The sequence below is a fragment of the Copadichromis virginalis genome, linkage group LG22 (assembly GCF_057382275.1).
Source record: "Copadichromis virginalis isolate Kocher_CV1m ecotype Utaka linkage group LG22, C_Virginalis_male_GT1.1, whole genome shotgun sequence".
NCBI classification, from domain to species: Eukaryota; Metazoa; Chordata; class Actinopteri; order Cichliformes; family Cichlidae; genus Copadichromis; species Copadichromis virginalis.
The window spans coordinates 9,137,128-9,164,328 of record NC_140638.1 but is presented as its reverse complement, the minus strand read 5'-3'; the positions used below and the strand labels follow the sequence as shown (position 1 = coordinate 9,164,328).

The window sequence follows — 27,201 nt, the reverse complement described above, 5'->3', positions numbered from 1 at the left end:
GAAATAACATTTTTATGGAGGCTCAGTGGTTTGTGCCACTGTAAACCATTAACTGTCCTCCCAGTCTCCCTTCACGGTTCAGACTATCAGTCTCTGCAAACCTGCACAAATATCTATCTTATCAAAAGAATATCTGTGTTTGCTTCCTCTGCGTGCCAACTACTGTTGAATTTTATTTTGCATGAAGTTTCATCACTTTTCTCCTTTTTCCACAGGCTTTATTGAAACACATCACAGGAAGAGTGAATGTGTTTCGTACATAAGCTCTTCAACACACAGCTGAATATTTTCAATTGTGAGTTTGTATGTAGTAGAGAAATGGTTTTCAACTCCGTCACAGGACATTGCTCAAAAAGAAGGGTTTAATTGTTCAGTAGTGAAGCTTAATCCATATTCCCCACTATTCTCTGTTATATTTTCTTAGAATAAGTAACAGGGACCAACCAAAGTCTTATGTAAGATTTAAGATAGATATATAAATTAAATCTTCAGCTATTGTCGGCAATACAGAAGTTTTATGCTGCATTTTCTAGAAGGCAGTTTAAAGTGCTTACAAGAAACATTAAAAGATATGATTAAGGCAGGTCTTCCGGGTGCCGCTTTAGCCCACAGGGTGATTGGATGACCACATGCTAAATGGCACTATGGCATGTGCCTTCCTGCTTTCCTGTCCAGTATTTGTTATTGTGCGCAATAAGACAGGTCTTCTCTCTTCCTTCACAGCTTGTCTGCATAGTTGTAATAGTAAAGACACTGTTCGAACACATTCTGAATATCAAAGCTTGTGTTTCTGAACTGCGTTGTTTTAGCTTCTTTGTACTGGTTTCCACTATGTTTTACAGTAGATTTATTGATTTCTGTACTGGACATTGCATCAGAATAATAAGGGGTGTATTTTCAGTTCACTTGTTTGTATTTGGGTCCTCAGCACTCCTACACTCTACATACAGCTCATGACACTTCTTTTAAAGCTGACATTTTTATGTTGTGTTTGATTTGCTGCCCTTTGAGCAACTTTGCGGGGTGAATTTTAAAAATTGCTCATTGTTGTGATATTTTTAATATATTTTTGCTCTTTTTAATGTTAAACCAAAAAGTTTTTGGTTCAGTTAAAACACAGATTGCCATCATCTAACCTGATGTTAGCTGAGAGCCAAAAGCTTCTGGCTTCAGGAAACACTGTCACAAATACTTTTTAGACAGGACGCTTTTTGAAGCAAAGATTATTTGCTTATTGTAACTCAAAAGTTACACACAAATCATTGTACACATTTTTAAATTTTCGCTCATGCTTGTATATCACAATACATGTGTTTATAACATAGTTTCTCTCCAATCAGCACAGGTCCTTGTGTCCAGTAAAACACTTGAATCCAAGTTTAAGTGACATTAAACCTGATCAGTATATGCAACAGCTTAGTTATATCTGTAATGTATGGATATCATATATTACATTGGATCAAAATTTTCATTTTCATTTTATTTTTTAAAAACATGAATCATCTCAACTTATGACATAATAAAATCAAAGTACACATACACCTGCTTCAAAAAAGAGCTTCATAAGTATGTATAAGGAGTTTCTTCCAAAATATTTCCATCAACTCCATCTGAGAAGTAGAAATTTTATGAAAACTTGCTAATACAGACATTCATAGAATTCACTGAGTAACGTGACTAAACTTGCTGGTCTGGGTACAAAAGTGGGTGGAGAAAGACCAGCATCATAATGGGCTGAGCTTCACCTGCTGTAAAAGCTGTATCCTTGACAGAGAGGAGAGCAGAAAGTGGATACCATGCTCTGGTCAGATGAGGATATGGATACATATGTGAAGAGAGTGACAGAGATCTGAGTGAGAAGAAGAAGGCGCAGAAAAAGGAAATGAGACTTTGAGCTGCAGTCTGAGGCTGACTCGAGCATTTTCATCAACAGTCTAAATAGCAGTTTGATTAAAGTTTTAAGATATTTTATCCAATAATGGCAACTCTTTGGCGATTTACACTTTTTCTCTGCATGCTGCTGATGGCGTGTGGAGGCTTGAGCCTGGCTAGTGAAGAAGCAAAAACCCGAAATACACAAACAGAAACTGGGACGGCCTCAAGCTCTAACACAACTGGAGAAGGTGGTCATGGAGGGCCGCCCATCACTACACTGCCTATTGTGACCTGGAAGTGGGATCACATCAGTGTACAGTACCTGGTGGCCCTGTGGGTTTTGGTTTGCTGGCTCTGCAAACTCCGTAAGTCCAATTCATGGAAGTGCTCTCCTTTTCTGAAATCTATTAAAAATAATCCTCTGCACCCAAGATATTTAAAAAAAAATTTTTTTTTGAAGTAGTAATAATTTGTTTCTAGTTTAGGGCTATGCACAACATGTATTTTTGTCACTGGTGCAATTATTATTATTATTTTTTATTATTTCTCAGGTAAGAGCTCTTAAATGTATAAAAACGTGTGTGCTTATACACTTTAGTGATATTTAAATAGAGCCAAACATATGTCCTCTCAGGGCACTTTGCAATCTAAGATTAACCCCACAACTAGAATTTTAAAAAATCATGCAATTCTGTTTAATTAAAACCCCATCATCTTATATTTCACGGCTTTTCCTGAGCTTACTCATCATATAGTGAATTTTTGGATGTGTGACGGACGATATGGACGATTGGACGATATTTGAACCTCATAGAAATCAATGTGAAATATCGGCAACCCGGCATGCCGCGTTGCTTAGCAACACTTATTGTTTAAGCCGACTTTTACTTAATGGCCGCTCTAACACGAGCCAAGTCTGCGGAGAGTCTATTTACAAATATAAGTAAAAATATTGGCCGTTAAAAACACATAAAAACATAGGAAATCACTTTTTTTTTTTTTTGGCAGACGATCCCTTTTTGGCAGGATACTCGATCAGACAGAACTCGCGGAATATCTGCCAAAAAGTGAGCGCCTGCAAAAAAAAGTGACTTGCAGAGTTTTCGTGTGTAATGTCCTTATCTATATTGTTTACATAGAGTTTGATGAACAGGCTTTACAAAGGGGTTATATATAACATGCCCTTTTTTCATCTTTATGACCCCGTGGTATTGCACCTACATTACAACCAATCCAATTATATTTGCCACTTAAAATATCTTTATAGTACTATTGTTATATTTTTTGCAGTTCCTGTAAGCCTCTTGGCCAGATTACCCTTTAAAAAGAAATGTTCAACGTCAATGAGACTTTTTAACTGGATAAATAAAGGTGATGTTAAACTCACTTTTAAAAAAAAACTGATTATAACTTTTTCCTTGTGACTGGAATGTTGTTTGGGGCTCCAGATGACATGACATCATAAGTTTTCGTGTCCCAGGATACGGGGACATTTGTTTTGACATATTATAGGCCAACAAGTTATTTATAGCAGTTTATAAATGGGTAGGCACTTTTTGGTATACACCACTCTTTTTTGTCTTCCAAAAAGTGATTTCCAACGTGTGTAATTTTTTTTTTTTGTAATACCTTTACTTATAAATAGACTAAATAAATAGAGAAAATAGACTTTAGCGAATAGGATTTACAAAGGGGTTACTTATAAACTAAAGAAAGGACTTATTTTGCAAGTATTTTACCCACTGGGTTATTTTACCTACAATATAACTAATCCAGTCCTTTATAGCCAGTTGAAATATCTTTACAGAACTATTGTTATACTTCTTGCAATTTCTGCTGCCCTCTTGGCCAGGTCTCTCTCTCTTTAAAAAAAAGTAATGTCATTGTCAATTTAACTGGATAAAAGAAGGATATTTAAAAATCACTTTGCCAAAAAATTGTGGCTTCTACCTTGTGACAAGAATGTTGTTTGTAGCTCGAGGATGAGGGATAGTTAGTGGGGGTAGGTTCATTGATCAATCTAAATTGCCCATAGGTGTGAATGTGGAAGTGAGTGTGGTGTACCCTGCCTCTCACCCTTTGACAGCTGGCATAGCCTCCAGCGCCCCCCACAATCCTGAAAAGGATAAGAAGAAGCGAATGGATGGATGGATGGATGGACACGAGGGATACATTTGACATATGTTTCACATATCATAGGCCAACAAGCCATTAAAAGTAATTTAAATATGGAAAATCACTTTTTGGCAAATACAAGAAATCACTTTTCAGCACAACACTGTCTGTGCAGTGCGTCCAGAGTGTAGAGAATTATTTCAATCAAATAAAAAGTGAAATTCAGAGCATAGCAGCCAAATCAGACTGTTTTTTTGATCCTGAGGTACAGAGCTGAGGATGTGAAGCTGCAGACTAAGGCAGAGCAGCGTGGATGGTCGAGGAGAGGTTGCAGTACTGGTGATTAGAAGCAGACATGGACGAGATGATCTTAAAAATAGTTTGTCCAGCTGTCCACATATCCATCCAGCCCTTCTGGCTCTCTGACAGCTGGCACAGCTTCCAGCCTGATGAATATGTTGGCTGAGGGCGAGGAGCTTTCTCTAGCCCAACCAACTACTTCATCTAGGAGGAAATGTTGATCTCATCATCGCCGTTCCAACATCGGCCGTCCAAGTCCACACTACTGAATACTGATGGATATGTGGACAGCTGGACAAAGCCTCATCACTGCAGCAGCCTCCTCTGCCTGAAGCTCTGCTGATCAGGGTGGGTTAACGAAAACCTTTGGCCAGCTCGTCAATGCCACTGCAGCTAGTCTCCCACAGAAGGACCCTTGATTCTCTGCCGTAGAAATGGTGACCTCAGACTCCCCCAAAGAACTCATATCTAAAACAGAATTTCCAGTTTTGTTTTGCTGTTGTGAAATATAGGTTACTGGGGTCACTGGGGACACATTTAAATTTGTAAAATGTAAAAAGAAAAAAACAAACCAAAAAAATCACTTAGAACTATGACAAATGCAATTAAATGAAAAAAAAAAAAAGGTTTAATTCCATATTTATACATACATTTTTTTCACAATCCATGGGATGCATGAAGCTCTCACATTCAAGACCCTTGAGTTAGTACATTAAAACCTTGTATCTGTCCACAGACCCTAATTATAGTCTGAATCTGAATTCTCCCAATACCAACAGCATTGTTATTTATGTTTCCAGTAGTCAGAATGAAACTGTCCAGGTTTGAGCAGGAAGCAGTTTTGCTATAGCTGAAAGGCAGAAAGTGACAAAGTCCAAAGGGGTTATGTCCTGCTAGTTCAGGGCATAACAATTAAAATACAAAGTTGCCTGACAGTCAAATGAAAACTCTGACATGGAGCAATAAAGGAGAAACACACAAGGCAGGGTAAATACACACAATAACAAATAACAAAGACAAGGACATGGTTATATATGCAGGAAGGTCAGGAATGACAGAAACTAATCAAGGAGGTAAAACTAAACACAGCACACAGGAGACCAGAAACTACTGTAACAAAATGAAACCTCAAATGACTCAACAGGAAAATACGTTACACAGAGGCAGGAATTTGACAAGAAGATACAAAAAGGCACGGCTAAACTGAACCAAAACACAATAAAGTAAATATAAATAACAATGTAAATTCCAAAGTAATAAGAACTGGGGACTAAGAATCGTAACACAGAGGGTGACAGGAAACCTGATCGGAAATGGAGTTAAAAAAACTCAATGGAATTCAAAACCCCTGGACTACTATGGAAGAGACAGAAATCAAGAGAAAATAAACAAACCTAGAATAGAGGAAAAAATAAGATAAAACCAAATTAGGTTATTAATTACAGACTCGATAAGAAGTCTACACAACAAAACTCAGTGACCGTGACACCACACACCTGTTGCAACTTTTCCACACATTATACGGTATACACAGATGGATTTTGGCTCCATCTCATTTACAGTATATGTTTGAATGTATTTCTTCATTTAAAGGAAAACTGGTGAAAATGCTCCTAAACCCACAAATTTAACAGGTATCCAATGACCTCTGTTCCATCACTGACTGTGTCACAAATCCCCGTGGACGTGCCCAGAAAATACAAACAAAGCAATAAATTGTCAAAGCAACAACTAAACCAGACAGTCACACACTGCAATCTTGCGTATGGTCAGTCGGCCTATAGTCTACTGGTTTTTAATTTAGAGCTGGTCACTAGATAATTGCATGTCTGGCTCTTGTTGCTGGTCTGTTTGGTCATCCTTTTCTTGAGTTAAACCTTTTTAAACGTAAAGCTAACTCCTCAAAATCTCAGCTGATCTACTTCACGAGAGACTGCACAGATGTGGTTTTATAAGGAGTCAAGTTAGTGATCAAAAGTGAGAGTTTAAAAGTGTAAGTGTTTTGGTTACCTCATTATTTTTTGTTTGTTTATAGATTTCCAGTATTTTTTTTTTTTTTACAAGAGGTTCCTTTGAGTTAAATTTAAAAAAGTGATTAACCTTTGCATGGTGTGGAGAGAATCTTTAACTTGTTGGAGGTCCTTGAGTGAATATGTTTTAGTAATGGGAGAATATATTCACTTTTACTGTGATATGAGTCTTACATATATATAAAATTGGAAGCTTTATGATTGTTTTAGCTGCTTTCTATATGTGTGGAATGACACACAAATTTGTACATTAACTCAAAAACCTGAAAGCAAAAATTCTCATTTTTCATCCTCACTGAAGTAGATATTAGCAAAAATATTCATTTTGATTCTGTGCTTGCACAAATGTAAGCTGTATTGGGGACTATAGTTTTTGGAATTTAATCTTCAACTAATTTTAAATACAAATGTGCACAACATAAGTGCAACCCTGTGGGGTAAGAACAGGTGTACACTGTGGTTCAGTAGTTTTTATTGTTAAATAAATTTTAGTGACACTTTATGAGCTCATTAGACATGTGGTTATCTTTGGTTATGCAGACAGGTTTCACACACGATCCAACCACCTCACGTGTTGCTCATATCCCCAGATGCTTTTTTTTAGATGAGCAAAAGTTGATCATTTGCAGAAGTTGCAAATGGTCAACTAGAGTTTTATATTTAAGTGAACTGAAGTGAACTGAGCTTTGAACATTTGCCAGCTCCTACCTGACAGGAAGAAGAGCGGCTTAAAATCAAAGGTTGTTACAATTGATTGATGGTTCTTGTCTTTGTCTTGATCTTTTTTCTCCTCTCAGTCATTGAGGCCAACCATAATGTCACCAACTACATACCTGAGAGTGCCCTCCTCATCTGCTCTGGTTTCATTTTGGGTGGCATGATTTGGGGTGCAGACAAGGTGCAGACCTTCTCACTGAGCCCAACAGTCTTCTTCTATTTCCTGTTGCCTCAAATCATTCTGGATTCAGGCTACCACATGCCAAACAAGCTCTTCTTCACAAACCTGGGTGCTATTTTGATCCATGCCGTCATTGGGACCTGCTGGAATGCTGCCAGTTTGGGGCTGTCGCTATGGGGGTGTCACATGGGAGGAGCCATGGGTAAGAGAGGATCTTTAATTTATTCCATTTCAGCACACCTGCTGCTGCGACTCACACAGAGGAAGCGATCCATTCTGAGATGTTTAGACTGATAGCTACGATTTGTGATATTTGTAGTGTTGCTTAGCATACTAAAGGATTATTAAAAATCTAAGTAAAAGAAGGAGACATTTAAAAATATCAGTTAGTTACTTCGTTGGAACTAACAATCCACATTTTGAGGCTTGACTGATAAGGATTTGGTCGGCAGCATGTTGGTTATTATAATCCAGAAGGGGCCAAATTTGGAAAAAAGGGTGGATTTCTACATTATCAGCTACTGATAGAAAGCTTGGTTATTAAGCTGTGTGCATAAACTGGAGGCTAATTAGAGCTATTTTCTTTTTAAATATTCACATTTAACTCACAAAACGTTTTGCACAAACTCTGCATCGTAATAATTGAACTGTGCATAAAACATGCACAGTAAATCTTGCTGGCTGCACAAAACAGAGAAAAAAAAAACTTTATTTATATAACAAAAAACTAAAATACAAATTCATGTTTCTCAACGTGTAGCAGACAAATAGTGGGAAAAAAGGCAATTAACAATGGAAGCGAGACAGACCATCATAACACACACATTGTTGTGACACAAATGACACAAACATAAGCACTTCAAACCTGGCTTTATATTTTACCCCTGAAGGCTGTGATTGTTCTGGAACAAAGACATGAGGAACAAATGAAAGTTGTACAGTCACATGACTTAAGCAAGCTGCCTGAAAAGAGCTTTCTTTAGTATTACAGAAATCCTTTAATACTTTACTTTTATTCTTTGTTTGAATACATTAAACAACAGCATCAGTAGCTGCTAATTTGGTTTAATTCCCAAACTTTCTCCAAATGCAGACTTAATAAGTTTATTTTATGCTTAGGCCTTGTCCACTGCACTGGACGAGACTGGAGAGAGATTTGACACGATTTATTCTATTAATGAATTAGAATGCTTACTTTGTAATTCTCAGCTACAGAAAATATGAGCTAGGTTTATTGTATTTCCGGCCCTCTGTATCTGTACAGGTGACCTGGACATCGGTCTGCTGCAGTATCTTCTTTTCGGAAGTCTGATGGCTGCTGTGGACCCCGTGGCTGTCTTAGCTGTGTTTGATCAGGTCCACGTTAACGAAGTCCTCTTCATCATAGTGTTTGGAGAGTCGCTGCTCAACGACGGTGTGACAGTGGTTAGTATGATAAACTCTGTAAACGCAAGCTTTTCACCAAACCAAAACGTGGAGTCTGCTTACACACCGCAAAGAGCAATGAGGCCGAGACCTTACCGAGACGGGGAGCTCAGGTTTCTAGAATCTAAAACAGCAGCGCCTGTTCCTTTAATGACTATTAAAACCTTTACTGTGAAAAAGCAAGCCAGAGTCCTTTAACAGAGCACCTGGTTAACTTTGTTAGGCTGGACACTGACTCAGTATTAATATTAATGTCTAACATCCAAAAACCTGCCTCCTAATAATGTCAGAAAGCTTGACATAACAAGACAATAAAAATTGCGTATACATCGCAATTCATTTGACTTTGACCTTTGACTGTACTTGACATCATTTTTATACTCTTGCATTTAAGAAATTTTTTCTTTAAAAAAATCACATTACATTTAATACATTTAAAGGGTTTAATTGTTTTATTATTATTATTATTATTATTATTATTATTATTATTATTATTATTATTATTATTATTATTATTATTATTATGTTACATATTTTGTGTGCAGGTAAACTTTAAAACATTGCAGTTTCTAAAATGGGACCTAAAATGGGACCTGCCGAGCCTTCTTTATGAGGGTGTTGGTGTTATGGATCCAACATTAACATAAGACCATTGGAGATGTGGGTGCCCAACAAATTAAAGATTGAGACAGATTCCATCTGTTCTCCTCCTATAAGAGGGGAGAGGACCCGTCTATGCCTCTTGAAGTCTCTACCTATGTCCTGAAGAAACTGGACCTTTGGTGATTAGGATGTCTGGACTTATGGTGCTGAATGAGCTGTAGTAGTGATCATATTGGGCAAAGGTGTGAGATCCTCTGCAAGTTGGATGCTGCTGTTGTGGATTGGGGGGCTCTGGCCTTTGTAGTTGGTGAGCGTTTGGATGCCCCTCCACACCTGAGGAAGTGAGGAAGCCCTCTATCATTCACCTGAAAGCCTCCTTGGCCTGTTTGATGCCCCTCCTCAGGTTGGCAGGGATGTGGAGCAGAGAAAGTTGGTGTACCAAGTAGTATGGTAATCTTTGATGATGTTGCAGGCTCTGATGAGCTCTGCAGCAATTTCTTTTCTGAGACACTGGAGCTGCAGAATAAGTTGGAGATAGAGCTACTCAGCAAGTTTTCAAGGTGCCTCATTAGTAAGTGGAGCGAATGGGGAGGGGAAGGTGTGCTCTCCTCATCCGGCACAGCGATGCAGGTGCTTCCGAGCCCGTTTAACTACTGATACTGTATTAAGTGACCAGCCCAGGCTATCAGTTATCTGTGCTCCCAGAAACATGATGCTGCCAACTATCTTCACCACTGCTGTGTCATCTGCATACTTAATGATGTGATTAGAAGCAAGTGCAGCACTGCAGTCATGTGTCAGCATTGTCAACAGCAGTGGGCTTGGGAACGAGGCCTGTTTGCCTGATTGAATTCTCCTACTACAATACAAACGCCCTCTGGCAAAGTGGCTTGAAACTCAGTGAAGGTCTTAAAGATCACTCAGGGTCTATTTTGTGTTTGCACTGGAGGGGATGTTTACAGCCATAATATTCATAGTGGTAAATTCTCTGGGCAGGTCACACAGTCTGCCATTAACAGTGAGCAGCTCTGTTTCAGGAGAACACTGACTTAAGACCGCTGCTGTGTTTGTACTTCATCTGTTGCTTGTGTAAATACAAAACCCACCTCCACAGAATTTACCACAAAATGTTTGGCTCCTATGTAGCCACATTGTGATTAACCCCATGCAGACTAACTACATAATCAGGAACAGGGTTCAGCCATGTCTCAATCAGAACCATGGCACAGGAGTCTCTCACCTCCCGTTTTGATGTTAGGTCCAGCAGTGAGAATATGATGGAAGTTTATCTCCTGTTGAGTGCTACATACTAGAAAAGAAAAGTCTGAAAACATTCCAGTCTGACTGTCCAAACGCTGACAGTTTTTGTTTGTTTCTTTTATATATATACTGATCACTCAATAAGTTTTCTTTTTTTTCTCTTAGGTGCTTTTTAATGTGTTTGATGCATTTGTATCGCTGGGAGGAGGCCGAATTAATGCAGCAGAAATTATTAAAGGAATAGGTAAGCTATAACATTTATCTGGTAAAAGAAAATGTATTTGTTCATGCAGTGTAATTGCTCACAGTCAAGTCTGGCAAAATAGACAGTGTAGAGTGTCCCTGCTGCAACACACAAATGTGTTGACCATTTTGATTTGTCGGGTGTGGACACAAAATAAATTAAACACTTTTTATGCTATCACTGCCCTGTAAGGCTAGTATGTTTTAGAGGGGAGTAAACAATAGCACTAAAAAATAGATTTTTATATGTTTCCTCTCTCTCCACAGTTTCCTTCTTTGTGGTTGCATTTGGTGGTTCCCTTGTGGGCATAGCATTCGGCATACTAATTTCACTTCTGACCAGATGCACAAAAAACATCCAGATCATCGAGCCAGGCTTCATCTTTGTCATGGGATACCTTTCCTACCTGACTGCTGAGATGCTTTCTCTGTCTGCTATCCTTTCGTGAGTATTTCACAACTGAAATATAATTTGTTTTATTATGTCTGTATCCATTTTATATATGTAAAAATGAGGTAAACATATTTAGAGTTTACTTTGCGGTTCCTTCTGTAGGACTACATTCTGCGGTGTGTTATGTCAGAAGTACGTCAGAGCAAACATGGATGAGAGTTCCGTCCAAACAGTCAAATATGCCATGAAGGTTTTCGCCAACGGATCAGAAACCATCATCTTTGTTTTCCTCGGTATCTCGGCCATCGATAAGGTTATCTGGGTTTGGAACACGGGCTTCATCCTCCTCACAGTCTTCTTCGTCTTTGTGTATAGATTCATTGGTGAGATTTTGTTGTTTGGCTATCACTGTTGAGTCAAAGCATCACACACATTGTGGGGTAAAAACTTGGTGTGTTATGCAAAGAAATCTTCTGCTGCTGCAGCACAAAGATCAAATGACACACATTTACAAGAATACGTGTGTCAAGAACACTGAGCGACCGGACTCAGAGGCAGGATTCACAGTATTCAAGTTTAGTGAGCTTATTTACAATGAAAACACCAGAGTGATACATACAGGTAGTGATAAGGGAAAATAGGGGCTCCAGGAATCCAGGGGAAGGGGCAGCCAAACAATGTCTTCTCATTTACTCTGCTCAGGCTGTCTCTAAAAACACTGTGCGGCAGGGAAAATCCAGGAAAGGTCTGTACACAAGAGGGACAACAATGAGATTAGTATGAGGCAAAGAAAACACTAGACTTGAGTGCTGAGCTTTACTAAAAGCGTAATTCAACAATCCAGCAAAAAGCACCACCGATGTGTGAAGTCTTTAAATAACTGTGTGTGTTTGTATGTCTATTCCAGGTGTGTTTTTCCTGCAGTGGATCCTTAACAGGTACAGGCTGGTCCCAGTTGAATTAATAGATATGGTGATCATGAGCTACGGTGGCCTACGAGGGGCTGTTGCGTATGGCCTGGCTGTGTTGCTGGATGAGAAAAAGATAAAGGAGAAAAACCTGATGATCTGCACTACTCTCATTGTGGTGTACTTCACTGTCATCTTGCAGGTAGTGAATTTTTGGAGTTGATAATTCGCTAAAATATGTGTACATTAGTTTGCTTGTTAATTACACAGTCTGTGTTAGAGCTTAATTTTGTTGGCACATTTGTGCTTGACATTGTTACAGGGAATAACGATGAAACCTCTGGTCATGTGGCTTAAAGTAAAGAGAGCTGCAGTAACTGAGGTCTCACTCCTAGAGAAAATTACAAACAAGGTAAATCTAATAAAACACGTCATGTTTCACCGACAAAAACGTTTCCCGCCCAGTTTCTACAAAGTCCTTCTCCTTTCTTTAGATGTTTAATCACACTCTGGTTGCCATCGAAGACATATCAGGACAAATAGGAGATAACTACTTCAGGAGCAAGTATGTACAAGACTTAATACATAATTCCAAAATGCCTTTTAATTTTAAAGTAAGCAACAGTGATATTTCTTTTTGTAAAGGTGGAGGCATTTTGAGGAGAAGTGGATGACGCCATTTTTGATGAAGCCATCTGCAAGGAAGAAACAAGATGACGTGTTTGATGTCTTCCATCAGATGAACCTCAAGGATGCCATGGAATATGTGACTGAAGTGAGAATCATTTGTGCAAATTCAAGTATGTTTTGCTCAAGTACAAATTAAATGAAACTGAGAAGATTACTGCTGGTGTCTTCTGTTGCAGGGCGAGCGTAGAGGCTCTCTGGAGTTTGTCCGTAATGACAGCGCCATTCTTGATTTCAAGAAAAAGTTGGAAAGTGAATACACAGAGGTCATGCCTGACATCCCACCTTACATGATAAATGATCATGGTGCAATGTTCACTATGGGGTGAGCAATCTGGATTTTTATGACAGTGTGAAAATATATACAGAGGGTAAAATAAGTATTAAACACGTCACCGATTTTAAGTGAATATATTTCTAAAGGTGTTGTTGAAATAAAACTCTCACCAGATGTCAGTAACAACCCATCCAATCCACACATGCAAAGAAATCAAACTATAGATGTCCATAAATTCAGTTATGTATAATAATGAGAAATGACACAGGGATAAAGTGCTTACTGGATTTCTTTTTAATGCTTTGTACAAAAGTCTTCGTGGTTTCAAGAAACTAGTCACATGCATTGCCAGGCGCATCTGGTCATGGGTAGTTTATGCTGAAATGATGTTCCTTCCACTTCTGGATTGTGGCCCCAGCAGTGCTCACTGCAACCTTCACTAATTTCAAAATATCTTCTCTAATCAATGCTATCAGTGTGTTTTGCAACAATTATGCTCTGACGGTGTTGCGAGAGCTCACTGGTTTCACTGATCATGAGATGCTTGCCGTGTGGCACCTTGATAATGAGACACCAGTTTATAACCCATCAATTGGGACTGAACAAGCTGAAGTTAATTTGCACTGAGTGGCTGGATTGCGTTCTAATTGCTGGTGTCATAACTTTTCATGGCTTTTTGCATCTCCCTTTCTTCATGTGTTCAATGCTTTTACTTTGTGTCATTTTTCATTTTATACATAAGTTAATTTCTGGACATGCATAGTTTGATGTCTTTGTATGTGTGGATTGGATGGGTTGTTCCAGATATGTTGTGAGAATTTGATATTAATAGCACCTTTAGAAATATATTTAATTAGAAAATTTGTGTACTGATTTGATGCATTCAATACTTTTTATACCTACTTAATAGACACAACTTACTGCAACTATTCAGTGCCTTCAAACAGCTTCCGTTCACCACCATATTTTAAAAATGAAACCAGACTCTTTTGATATTGTTGTATTGCTTTAAGTCACTGACATGATTGGCTTCCTCTGCAGTAGAGACCATATTCCATCAGTGAGCCTGGAAATGCACGAGCAGACCATGAAGGCTATGAGGGGAGCTGAGGCAGTTGATGTTCACCACCTTCTTGATCAGCATCTCTACAAGAGCAGAAAACAGGTAATGAGCAAATTCAGTCATTGCATGAGGGACTTACTAAAGCATCCTAGTAATACATGTCCATTTAACCATTAAATTACTGAGGTGTATGTGAACTAAAAACAACAAACTGTTATTTATGGCTGGCTATAGACAAATGTATATTTTATGTATATATGCAAATCCTCAGCTTATTTGCTTGAACTGTGGCTGAGCTTGACTTTGTGTCCTTCCTGAACTATTGTTGGTTTCTGTTTTATAAAGCAGTAACAAACTGACTTCTCATTCTGTTGTTTATAGTATCGCCACGGGTTCAGTCGCAGTGATTTCAAAATCAACAGAGATGAGAAAGAAGTCCAGGAGATCTTCCAGAGAACCATGAGGAACCGGTTGGAGTCATTCAAGTCTGCAAAGATGGGTGTTTCACCTCCAAAGACAATTGTCAAGTACTCAAAGAAAGAACAGCAGGAGAAGGTAAAGACAAAAAGAGGGAATAAGCACACCCTACCACTGTTTGCAGAGTTGATTATGTCTCTTCTGAAGTCCAGTGAAGAGGAAATACGGTCCTTCCCCAAAGCTTCATTTTTAGTTTTTTTTTTCCATTTGACTTCAGTGTAGTACTGAAAATCCTTGGTACAAGACAGTGGTCTGGAAACTGAAAACCAGCTGCTGGACTTTTGAGAGAGAAATGTTGTCCTTTTCTTTTTAAATATTGCGTGGCTCAATAGACCTACGTCATCTTTTTATGGTTTTCTGTTTCATGATGCTCCAAATGTGTTTAGTTGGTAAAAGTTCTGGACTGCAGGCAGGCTGGTTCAGCACCCAGACTCTTCTATGAAGTCATGCTGCTGTGATAGCAATCTGCAAATTAGCAAAGCCTTCCCTGAAAAACATGTAATCTGGATGGGAGCATACTGTATGTTGACCTTTATACATACCTTTTAGCACTGATGGTGCCTTTCCAAATATGCAAGCAACCACTTCCATATGCATCTCCATACCATCCAAGATGCAGCCTTTTGAACTGAGTGCTGGTAACAATCCAGAGAGTCCCTCTCCCCGTTAGTCTTGAGAATGTGGTGTCCATGTCTTGCAAAAAGAATTTCACATTTTAATTCATCTGACCATGGAACAGTTTTTTCATGTTGCCTCAGTTTCTTTGTTTTTATGATTTTTTAAAGGCACGTTGTGTTATATTTCTTCTTTTGTCTTTGATGTCAAGAAACATTTAATTTTATTAATTTTTAAATCCTGCCTGGAAGCTTTATCAGTCAGAACCATGATCTGAATGTACTGTTATGCCAAACAAACCTGGATCTTTCCAAGATCAGCTCTATAAATTCTCTATAGGCTCCTCTTGTTCATGTGCGTCATTTATCTAGGTCAAGTTTATTTATATAACGCATTTCCCAGAGCTCATGCTGCACAAAGTCTTTAAAAACTAAAATGCAACTAAAACAATTAAAATGTGCAGCAATAAAAATATAAAAGAGAAAAAGTAATACAATAAGACAATAAAGACAGCCAACACAACAATGGCCATAAGGGATATTTAGACATGGAGTGAAAACAAAAGGAAGCATTAAACAATACTTGGAAGTGCACAGATTTGTGCGCGAATTGCCAAAGGACAATGGGACACTGAGACATTAATACAAATCAAGGAGACCGAGACAAGGGAATTAGATTCAATACAAAGCACAGGTGACAACAAGATGCCAAAGGAAAGATAGGAGCTAAACACAATGGGGCACAAAGGAAAGACTAAGAAAACAATAATCAGCAATAATAAACGATACAAAATAAACCTAAGTCAGACACTTTTCAAAATAATCAGAAACTCAAACAAGGAACTAGGACTTGAGATATGCAGAAATGTGGCAAACAAGAATAAATAATAATTGATTGTTGTTGATAAGTGATTGCAGAGTGCCCTCTGCTAGACAAACTAGGAAACATCGCTATGGGTTGGACATGGCTGAGGGCGTTGATCTTGTCTCTTTTACTTTACCTTCAGTTTTTTTAAACATCATATGTGATTAAATAAATCTCCTTCGTTCTACAGACCCCAAATGGAAAGTCAGTGAGCAAGACTAAACTCTGCCATTCTGGTGATGAAGGTTTGTCTGCTTGTGGGGTTTTTTGTGTTTTTGTTTTTTTCAGATTTAAAGTCTTAGCAAACTAATTTTCTCATTTTCATTTTTAGACTTTGAGTTCTCAGAAGGAGATAGCGCCTCTGGCTATGACTCGTCATACCCTTCTTTCTCCATGAGAGCCACGTACAGACCAGGAGGTGAGATCAATGCACTTTCTACATCCTGTATGAAACCAAACATATATTTTTGAGAATGATTAAGAGAGTAGCAGATGCTGTTATTATAAACACAGAGATTAGGGAAACATACAACAGAGGGAACTAAATAGACAGTTTGTGTGCAATAAAACCCCCCAAAAAAGGTGAAATATAAAAGTGTGGTAGAAAGGTCTCTACAGAGCTGCAGATGAGCCACAAACCACACCACACAACAAAAAGTATGTAAGGGTTATGTAAGGGTGAGCTGCAGGGTAAAGGCACCAGACTGTCATACAACACAAGGACTTTGTACTAGTGGGCTGACAGGTTTAAAATCAGCAAATGTTCGATCCGTCTGTGTTGAATATTTCCATTCTTACCTGTTGGGAACAGTTTAGGGCTACAGTGCAAATATGAAAGCAGGTCATTATCATAGAATTTATTTTGAATTTCCTAATACTGTTCTGACTCTGCAAGCAAACACCTATAAAACACTTTCACAGTTGAGTTTATGTATAAATGTCAAATAAAAAAAAACAACAACTCCAGAACAGCGAGTGTATTTGAGTTTAAACGTTTAAGCTGAATTAAAGTGGATAGACCACAAGCGCAAGGGATGAGCAGCCAATAATGGTTTCACTTGTATGAAAATGTAATGCAGAGAACAACAGTGGCCCTAATATTGAACCCTGAGGTACTGATTCAGTTTTTTCTTTCATTAAGGTGGGATTGAGAACCCAGCCTTCGTGCCAGATCTGTACCCCACGGATTTGTTGCAGGAGATCCCTCCTTGGCTGGCAGAGAGTGAACCCGACAGCAGCATGGTGGCTCCGTCATTGCGAGCCCAGGCGAATCTTCCCAATTCACCTATGGAAATGCGCCGCCTGGGGCTTCTTCGTGCCAGCACTCGCTCTACTGACACAAAGCAGATGAACAATGATCAGTTGCCCCCTCCACCAACATCTCCTCCTCCCCCTCCTCCTCCCAGTGGCCAAATGTAACTGTATCCCAATGCAGACACCCTGTTCTGTCTCACTTGAACCTGGAACAAAGACACAAAACAAACCTCAGACTAATTAACCATCTACTCTCATACTGACAAGAAAATGTTTATTTTTCCATGACTATGGTTAGCTCCTGTGTTTCTACACAAAACATTTACATAACCTCTTTAAACAACCCCTGCTGTTTTTAGGTTCACCCTTCACTTGGCAAAAGAAAAACTGCACTGAAACAAATCCTTTATGTTCAACATTAGATATATGTTGAACATTGTCATATAGTCTGTGGTTTGTAGTAAACATGCTATTGAAAATTATTATTTAAGGGTTTTTTTTTTCAAAACATCTTAATATTATGTAAAAACCTTTCAAATGACGTGTAGATATCAATTATAAAAACAGTGATTTAAAATACTTTCTGAATCTATAATCCATACATTCGTATTGCAGAATACCACAACAACTTTCACCACTTGGGGCACTATTTTGTGTGAAAGATGAAATATTACTAACAAATAAAATGCTACATAGGTCAATGATGCAAACACATTTTAGTGGGATGCATTTAAACATTTGCAGCATATATAATGCAGATTCTTAGTATTATTTAGTGAGGCTCCAGCCTGCTCTGAAAGCTCTCTGTTTTTTTGACTTTTGACTCTTGCAACGGAAGGAAGAGAGGACATCCCAAATATGGTCATCTCAGATGCTCCACCCACCTTCCGTTTCAGTGGGTCAAACAATTAGGAAAAAGTTGGTTTAAAGGCAGATGATGAACTAAGAGGTATTCATTAAGGGCCAGTAGAAGATAAATGAGGGTATAAATGAGGATTATTATGAACCATGAATAATGCAAAGCTACTCTTGTCTGAGAATCAAAATCTGCAGGTGTAAATGAGTTTGATGTGCCCATTTTAATTTCTTGTATTGTTTTAATTTTCTAATAAATAGAATAGGTGTGACTGTTTCTCTGTCTTTCTGTGTTAGCTCTGGCGACTTTCTTAGGGTGTACCCTCCCCAGCACCCTTCACAACCCTGAATTGGATAAATGGAAGAAAATGGAGAGATGAACTGATTAAGTGTATTATCGAAAATCGCATGAAAAAGAACTTTAACCTCTTAAGCCCCAATGCCCCCTGATACGGGGGCTAAAGGCAGGAGATCAGTTAGGCTTGGGGCTTAAGAGGTTAAAAGGATGTAAAAAAATATTTTTAATCAACTCCATCTGAGAAGTTTAATATTGGTGAGAAGCTGCTAATAAAGCCATTCACAGGCTTAAATTATACCTCTGAGTAAAGTGACCAAACTTGCTGGTCTGGGTACAAAAGTGGGTTGAGCCAGACCAGCATCATAATGGGCTGTGTTTCACGAGCTGTGAAAAGCTGTATCCTTGATATACAGGAGAGCAGAGAGTGGATACTATGCTCTGGTCAGAAGAAGAGGTGGATGTATGTGGAACATTTATGTCAACAATCTACACAATAGTTTGCTGATGGTTTATAAAGGATTTTATCCAAAAATGGCAGCTTCTTGGGGATTTACACTTTTTCTCTGCGTGCTGCTGATGGTGTGTAGAGGCTTGAGCCTTGCGGATGAAGATCCAGATCAAACCTTATCAAGCAGTGGTCAAGTAAAAGCCCTTAATCCAGAAATAGACAATGCACTGAGCTCAAACCATGGAACAACTGGAGAAGGTGGCCATGCAGTGGAGCCCATCACTACACTGCCTATTGTGTCCTGGAAGTGGCATCATGTCACCACCCCGTACCTGGTGGCCCTGTGGATCCTGGTTTCCTGGCTCTGCAAACTTGGTGAGTCCTGCAAAGTCCTGTTTCTGCAAGGCTCCGCTCTCCCCTCATCAACCAGAAACCCTGGAAAAGCTATTTTTGCACAAAGCTATTAAAACCTATTTTAGCTAGAATTTTACACTCAATTTGAATATCTATTGTGTAGAACACAGATAGAAAAATAATGAGAATTTAAAAAAAATTTAACTATTTGCTGCTATCTACATTGTTAATTGGTGATTTTGTCTCCACACCTTAGGGGTTAAAGTGGGATTCAGTAGGTGGGATGTTATAGCAGTGCAGAAAAGAAAATAATTGTAGAACATAGAAGTAGGTCCCAATAATTTCCAGATTTCTTTGCCTGCAGTCTGTGAGCAGCAGAGCTGTGCTGCTACTCTTTGTAGATTCCATCCATCCATTGTCTTCCACTTATATAAGCAGATGTAACATGAACTACCGTAACTGATTTCCCACTCCTAGACAGTGTAAACCTCTTAGACTGACCATGAACACTATCGCTGCTCTACACCAACCCAACATTCAATTTAACTCAATTTACTTTTATAGCGCCAAATCACAACAGTCGCCTCGGAGCATTTTAGATTATAAGGTAAAGACCGTACGATAATATAGAGAAAATCACAAAAATCTGATTATCTCCTTTGAGGAAGCACTTGTGGACAATGGAAAGGGAAAAAATGGGGAGGAAGACAGGCCAATAGACACATTATAGAAGAGAGCCGGAGATTAACCCGTTGAACCCCATTACCCCTGGTGCAAATAGGGAACACGGGCTGTACCGCCAGGTCTGTTATTCAAATATAGACATGTACAGTATCCAAAGAAATGTCAGAATCTCAGCTAAAAGTGCACAAAACAATTTCCATGATCACTAAAAACAACTAAAACAACAAGGAATTAAAGAGACACAATTTGCGGATCCCCATGTTCTCCTGATGGCATCGACACAAACAAACAATGTCTCTGCTGGAAACACAGATCTCACAGATTCCAAAACTGCAAGATCTGTCATGTTCCAACCAACATTCAATGAACCAGCACTGCAATCCAGCCACTTTTCCTGCATAGCTGCATCTCCCATGTGGGCTTCAAGAGCATCTTCCCATCATATACCGCTATTTTCTGCCTTATTTTCTTGCAAAGACGCATTATGCACCATTTTTTTTGCAAAAATGACCTCTGACAAGAAAGTTAATTTATTCTATTCAATACCTAAGAAATTTTGACTTTTACAGATGGTGCCAAATTGTAAAATACTTAGCTATGTCTCTAATAAAACCTCTGTAAATTTGCTCTGTTTCACTTCAGCGGCACAATTCTTTCTACAGTTGATGTCTATATGTTGATCAATGCTTTCTTCAGTTTTTGGTCTACTGCAGCACATTTGAGTCGTTATATGCTATAAAAGGCAACAAAAAAACTCTTAAAAAAGGCAGTGATCACTGTTGGCCTCTCTCAGTTTTTATTACCACTGTTCTTTTTAAAGCTCAGTTTTAAAAACCTAACAATGTAACTAAGGTCCAGCCCATGCAGCAGTATATTAATGACTAACCTCGTATTGTTGATAGATTATCTATCTCAGTTGTTCTCCTGACTTAAGTTTGGTGCGTTTACAGTTTACTCCACCAGAGTGCCTATTTTGGGTCACTTTTGCCGGTCCAAGCCCAGGTAAAGGAGCAGGGTTGGAATTGTGACATTAAAAAAAAACAATAATTGCTAAAAGAAATTTAATTTGTAGTTCTAAATAAACTCTAAATGCATTTAGGACGTTTTTTACTCATTTTATGTCTCTTCCACGATGTTATTAGCATGACCAATTATGCAAATTAGGCGATGACGTCATTTAGTGACTTCTAGCGACTTGTAGGACAACCAATAGCGATTTTCCTTACTGAGGAGTTGGCAACACTGCGGGCGAGGTGCCCACCGCAGCACCCGCTGCTTGTTGAGAGTAAGAACGATACACACTTTTACGTCAAAAAGTTGTCATAAATAAGTCTCCAATAACACCAGAGAAAGTTGCCAGATTAGTCGCTAGTCGCTTTTTACAAAAAAAGGTCGCTAAGGGGGTCTGAAAACTCGCTAAATATAGCGACAAAGTTGCTAAGTTGGCAACACTGCATGTGGCTAGCTACCATAGCTGTGTAGCTAGCCACCACGTAGAACATCATTAAAAACCAGCTAGCCCAACTTTAGCAACCTTACAAATGTCACTACTGTTTAGTGTTCTAGGTTCATTAATGTCTGAAGTGATAGTAGAGCTGTACATTTTCAAAAATCCCTCATTCAGAACATGGTATATTATGTTTAGGTGGAAACTAGCGAGCTAACTCCTTGCTAACTTTGAACTCCGTTAAATTTGATAAATCCTGTTTTCATGGATGCCTGGATGTTCAAAATGTGTTAACTACATAAATAAAATGTAATTTTCTCTATAGCACTTCATGGATTTCATAAGAAACACACTGTAGTTGTTCACACAAAGCATAAAGGTAAAAAACAATATATACAGTGTTATCTTCATTTTAGATGGTGGTCAGAGGACCCGGTGGCGCCAGTGTCCGGCAGCCTCGCCTCTCTCAGTGCGCCCCGGGGCGGCTGTGGCTACAATGTAGCTTGCCATCACCAGTGTGTGAATGTGTGGATGACTATATATGTAAAGCGCTTTGGGGTCCTTAGGGACTAAGTAAAGCGCTATACAATACAGGCATTTACCATTTACTATTTAGGGACCTGAAGTGGAGTTTGGACCCAGAAACGGCTAATGACATCAGAAATAATAACTGGATGATTAAGCCCCACAAGTGTTAGCTTTATTTTGATACCAAAAATTGTTAACACAGAGTTTGTAACTGTAGAGATTCTAAAATACTATTGTAATTTTTCTTTTTTCTTTTTTTTAATTGTCTACCCCGCGCCTGCATTATTTAATCACCAAAACTTAATACAAATTTCCTCTCTGTTTCAGTATTACTCTCAAAGCCAGCAGACTTTATACTCTTTGTTCTAGGTGGAATTTGAGTTACAGCTACCCTAGATGACGATTTTTGAACAAAGCATTTCAGAGAAATTTAATTCACAGGTACTTAGAATGTCACTACAAGGGCAACTTTAGCTGCAGTTTACGCCAAACAGGAGGAGAAAAGTGGGATCAGTGGCTGAGATTTGACCCATGTGAATTAGTTCATTTTATAAGCAGATTACATCAGTATCTCTATCTGATTAATGGATACATCTGAGCTCTTTTGGTAGTTAAATCTTGTTTCTCTCTAAGAAAAATGGTTAAATCTTACATAAGAGCTCTGCTTGTAATCAAGTACCACACATAAAAAAAAACACTGTTTTCTCTCCTGTTTCAATTTCCCAGTTTGGACATACAGTAATCAGGCAGCTCTTGTTATAGCTTCCAAGCACATACTACTGGATCACTTCACTCAATTAGAAACCTTCCTATGCAAATCTGACTGACAGGAAAAATCTAGTGTCAAATTTTCAAAATAAAAGACCACCATTACTTGTACTGTTGGACAATGATGTACACTTTAGCGTCAGGCTTTTAAACAAAACAAAACAAACATAACAAATAAACACAAGAACAGGAAACTACCTACATTCAAATGAATGGATTGATTATTTGCTCATACTATTTAAGAATGTACTCACACTTGGCATTGCTTTTATTTTGACTGAGGGTTCTTAGACAAAACTAGGTTTGGGCTTTTGTTCTAAACTGCTTCGGTGACCTAATTTTTAATTGCAGGACCACAAAATCTTACTGAGAGCAAATTTCCTATAGAAAAGAGGGACACACATTCATGGAAAACCTTTACTAGATCAAGTTATGATCTTGATCTGTTGGTTGGCATTCATTTCAGAAAAATTTGTACAGGAGTATCATCTAACCTAACTGAGATGAGTTACGGATGAGTTTTAGACAAAAGCATTTCAGAGGATTCAGAGAATCGACCCAAAGTTTTGCACAATTACTCCGGCAACTTGAGCTGCTGCTGTCTAGAACTGATAGGGATGGGCGGTGTCACTGGATGAACTTTTATTTTAATGAGTGTTTTCTAACTGATGAATTTGATCATTTGCTCTCAGTGATTACTGGGTTTAAGTTTAAGGGAAATGGGCCATGGAACTGTGGACAATGTAAAAATATGAACAGGGGTTGTGTGCGGCAGGCAGGAATGGAGGACCCAGTATGAAGACTCCAGGATGCAAAAGGTAAACTCAAAACTCAGCTTTACTGCTGGAAATCAGAAAAACAGAAAACTAACTAAACTGGAAACACTCGTGAAGCTAAAAAGGCAGACAGACAGGACATGACACTGGATGGAAGAAAACAAAGGGGTTAAATACACAAGGAATGACGAGTGCACAGGAAACGCGACGAACACAACTGGGGCTAATTGCGCACAACGAGACAGATGATGAAAAGCCTAATATAACACATGAGACGAGGTACCTTCAAAGTAAGAGAGGCAAAAGCAGAACATGGCGCACACAGACAGGAGACAACCAAATTAAAACGGGAAGTAACAGGAACACACACACACACACACACAGACCAGACCCAGATAGACACGACACAGACGAGTCCGGGAAAGAACAGACATGAAAACACAACAGACAACAAAACACAAGGACACAGGGAAGGCAGTTTCTCAAGAACCTATTTCCTCTTTACAGATTAACAGTGCTGTCTTTCTTCCAGCATGCTTGGTACTAACTGAAGTACAATGGACAATAAATGCAGGGTCAACTATTTGCGCTTTTTCAAGAAAAAGCTTCTTTATAGCCATCGGAGTATAACACAATCTATTCAGCTAGCAAGCAAAAGACCAGCGTTAATGGATTTCACCTTCTTTGGTGCAAACGAAAGTGACAATGTTGCACTGCAGTGGCAACGAGAAGACAACCTCCAATCAGTGCAGCTAGAATGTCACTAATCTCACCATGAGTGACAGAGATACTTGCAAAAAGCAAAACTAGAGAAAAAACAATCAGGAAATAATAGAAAATCAATAAAGAGATTTTAAATTTGAGTCTCAGTCACACACAAATTTGTACAAGCACCTTTTATGTCTAAGTACTTTCTTTCTAATTTTTGGAGGTTGTCTTCCTGTTGTCGGTGCACGGGTTATCACTGTTATGTGCACCAAAGCAGGTGAAATGGATCCTGCTTCCTAACTGCACAGACTGATATATAGAAGGTTTATCTGTATGTTATATTTTAATGATCAACTCTTCATCCTCATCATTATAGTAACTTATACTTGACTCCTAACTCGGTTATGTCTCAGATACCAAGTGATCAACCCAAATCCCTCACCTGCTGAAACAATTAATTTTATGTAAAATAGGGTTCTTGAAAAAGCTCATGGACCTCAGCATGCAGTTTAACCACAGTGTCTGGAGAAAACCATCCTGGGCATGGAGAAATGTTTACAGTTTATATAGGTGTAAATGATATAGAGTGACCCTGGCAGGGTTACTGAAACAGCTCCAATTCAAGGACAACATTTCAGACACTTACTGTCAGTCTAATTTATAATAAAAATCTTAAATCTCTAATATTCTATAATATAATGCATAATGTTGCTAAACTTATTTATCTGAAATTTATTAATTTAGTTTATTGTGTTGTTTAACAACATTTAATCCTTAAGCGTTGGGACCACAAATGACAAATTTTGTTGAGCACAGAGCCTGAGATGAAAAATACCACACAACAGTCTTGAAGTGTAGCTACTGTTCCTCCCACACTGAAAACAACCTTCATCTGACCATCGTCTGAGTGCTTGCTGTGGTGGAGACCTGCGGTCAGAATGACTGAAAAGTCAAGTCACTACTCAGTGACATTATCATTTCTTAATAATGGGAGGGGAGTTAAATGACTGTGCAGCTAAATGTTCTTAAAGCACACACACACACACACACACACTAGTAGATAGCAGGTAACCGAGTGGTCATTTTTATTGTATAAAAATACAGTACAGATTTATGACAGAGAAACTTTTTTTTTTAGTTTCTTATGCAAGGCTTTCACACTCACCCCCACTCACACCTGTGCCAACAAGTCATCTAACCAATGAGGCTATTGTCCCTATCCTTCCACCTGAGGACCCGGCCTACGTCACGAGCTCCCTCTGTGGAGTGAAACTCTGCCGTCTGCTCCTTGCTATCTAATATATCACCGGGCACTGACGTAAACTCTTCTGTTTAATTATTTTCTGTTTGACGTTTATTCAGCTGTGTGAAAACCCTCCCGAGGGATTAATAAAGTTAAATTTAATTTAATCTAATCTAAGAACTTTAATCTCAACCAAACCGATTTAGTCACCAACAAATAAAACACTGGAAAAAAAAAACAATAAGATTTTTAAGTTATCAAAGTGACTTATATATCACGTTTAACCCGAGTAGCGAAAGACCGCGGGGGTTTGAAGACGATGTGTCAGTCGGCTTAGATATTTGAAGTTTACACAGCTACATTCTCACCTGAAAATATGTTAAAAGTTTTTTTGCGACCCAGAAAGAGAAATAAGAGTAATATTAAAACTAAGCAGCTGCCGCCATTGTTGGAAACTGGAATTGGCTGGGCCGCGCTATGAATTCTGCAATATGGTTTTTCAATTTTGTTGTCCGGGTGGAAAATCGGGATTTTCGGGAGGGGCACTGAAATTCGGTATTCTCCCGGAAAAATCGGGAGGGTCATGTATGGTTGTGGCAACATCACTAACCTTGTCAAACACCTCAGAGTAAATCATATCACAGAATATGACGAGCGTATGTTGAGGCGAACTGAAGAGGATGAGAGAGTCAGGTGCTGCTAGGGCGAGACAGACGTTTCTCACTGAGTCCTTTAGTGCTGCAGGCAGGCAAGATGTTCAAATAGCGCACAACTTCAGTTTTTTTATTTCTATATGATGAACTCTGCATTATTAAGTGATAAGAACAAGTAATCTGATGTCCTGTAATCATTATGACACTATAATTTGAGATACAATAAATAAAATAAGTTTATCGAATCAGTATCGTCGATACCACCATGAATATTACTTGGTATCGGATCGGAAAGAAAATCAGTGGTATCGCACATCACTAATAAAAAGAACAAATGTTAAAAAAAATTCCTTGAATATGAAGGCACTTTTTTCAGCAACCTGCCAGTGACTTGCTCTGCAGCCATCAGAATCACATTTGGTAATGATAAACACAAATTAAATATAAAAAGAAATAACCATGTTTCCATTTATACATTTATTTTAATATAGGTTTTTTTTGCTTTTTGTTTTTTTGCCAAAGCAGCGGTGAGCCGCTGGTAATGGGTAAAAGAGTCTCAGATTTGAGACCGTGGAGTTAGTAGAACTAAAGTACATTAAAACCAGCCAACTGTTATGAATTAACACTGTTCACCTTCTGTCTGTCCCCAGGAGTCTGTAATTGTAGGCTAAATCATTCTCCCCACACGAGCAGCACTGTGTGTGAAGCTTGCAGCAGCTGGAGTTGAGCCAAGGCAACACTCCTGTTACAATATTGTCACAGTGTATGCCAATACAGGTGGATTTTGGCTTCGTTAACTCTCTGTTTCATTTAATTTACATTATATATTTGAAATTACAGTCTCTGACATTGCATTCGCCTTGTAAGTTGGACAAAGTCATACGTTTTTTTGTTTTGGCACAAAAATCCCCCTGCAGCATCACTTAGTAATGTAAAGACGAAACAAATGATTAAGCTTCTTAACTGAGTCAGGAGTGTTTTGTGCCCTTCTGAAGTCACTGCTCCAATATGTAATGATAGGAGCTTATTTAGGGACTGCTTTACGACACCTTTGTTATTTCTTCTTCGTTAGGGTCAGCTGTGTTTCAGGTGGTAGAGCAGATCATCTACTGATCAGAGGGTACTTGGCCAAGACAGTGAACACTGCATTC

General features: G+C 38.6%; 1 protein-coding gene across 1 annotated transcript; it reads left to right on the top strand.

Annotated features, from left to right (window-relative positions):
* Window positions 1-1,769: 1,769 nt before the first annotated feature.
* LOC146682689 (sodium/hydrogen exchanger 3-like) lies at window positions 1,770-18,420 on the top strand. Its single transcript, XM_085445378.1, has 16 exons — window positions 1,770-2,240; window positions 7,118-7,420; window positions 8,483-8,643; window positions 10,672-10,750; window positions 11,017-11,194; window positions 11,306-11,526; window positions 12,051-12,253; window positions 12,374-12,463; window positions 12,546-12,616; window positions 12,697-12,826; window positions 12,918-13,063; window positions 14,057-14,180; window positions 14,460-14,633; window positions 16,225-16,279; window positions 16,366-16,452; window positions 17,176-18,420. The coding sequence occupies exons 1-16, from the start codon at window positions 1,979-1,981 to the stop codon at window positions 17,451-17,453; spliced, it is 2,562 nt and encodes an 853-aa protein (XP_085301504.1). The 5' UTR covers window positions 1,770-1,978; the 3' UTR covers window positions 17,454-18,420.
* The last annotated feature ends 8,781 nt before the right edge of the window (window positions 18,421-27,201 follow it).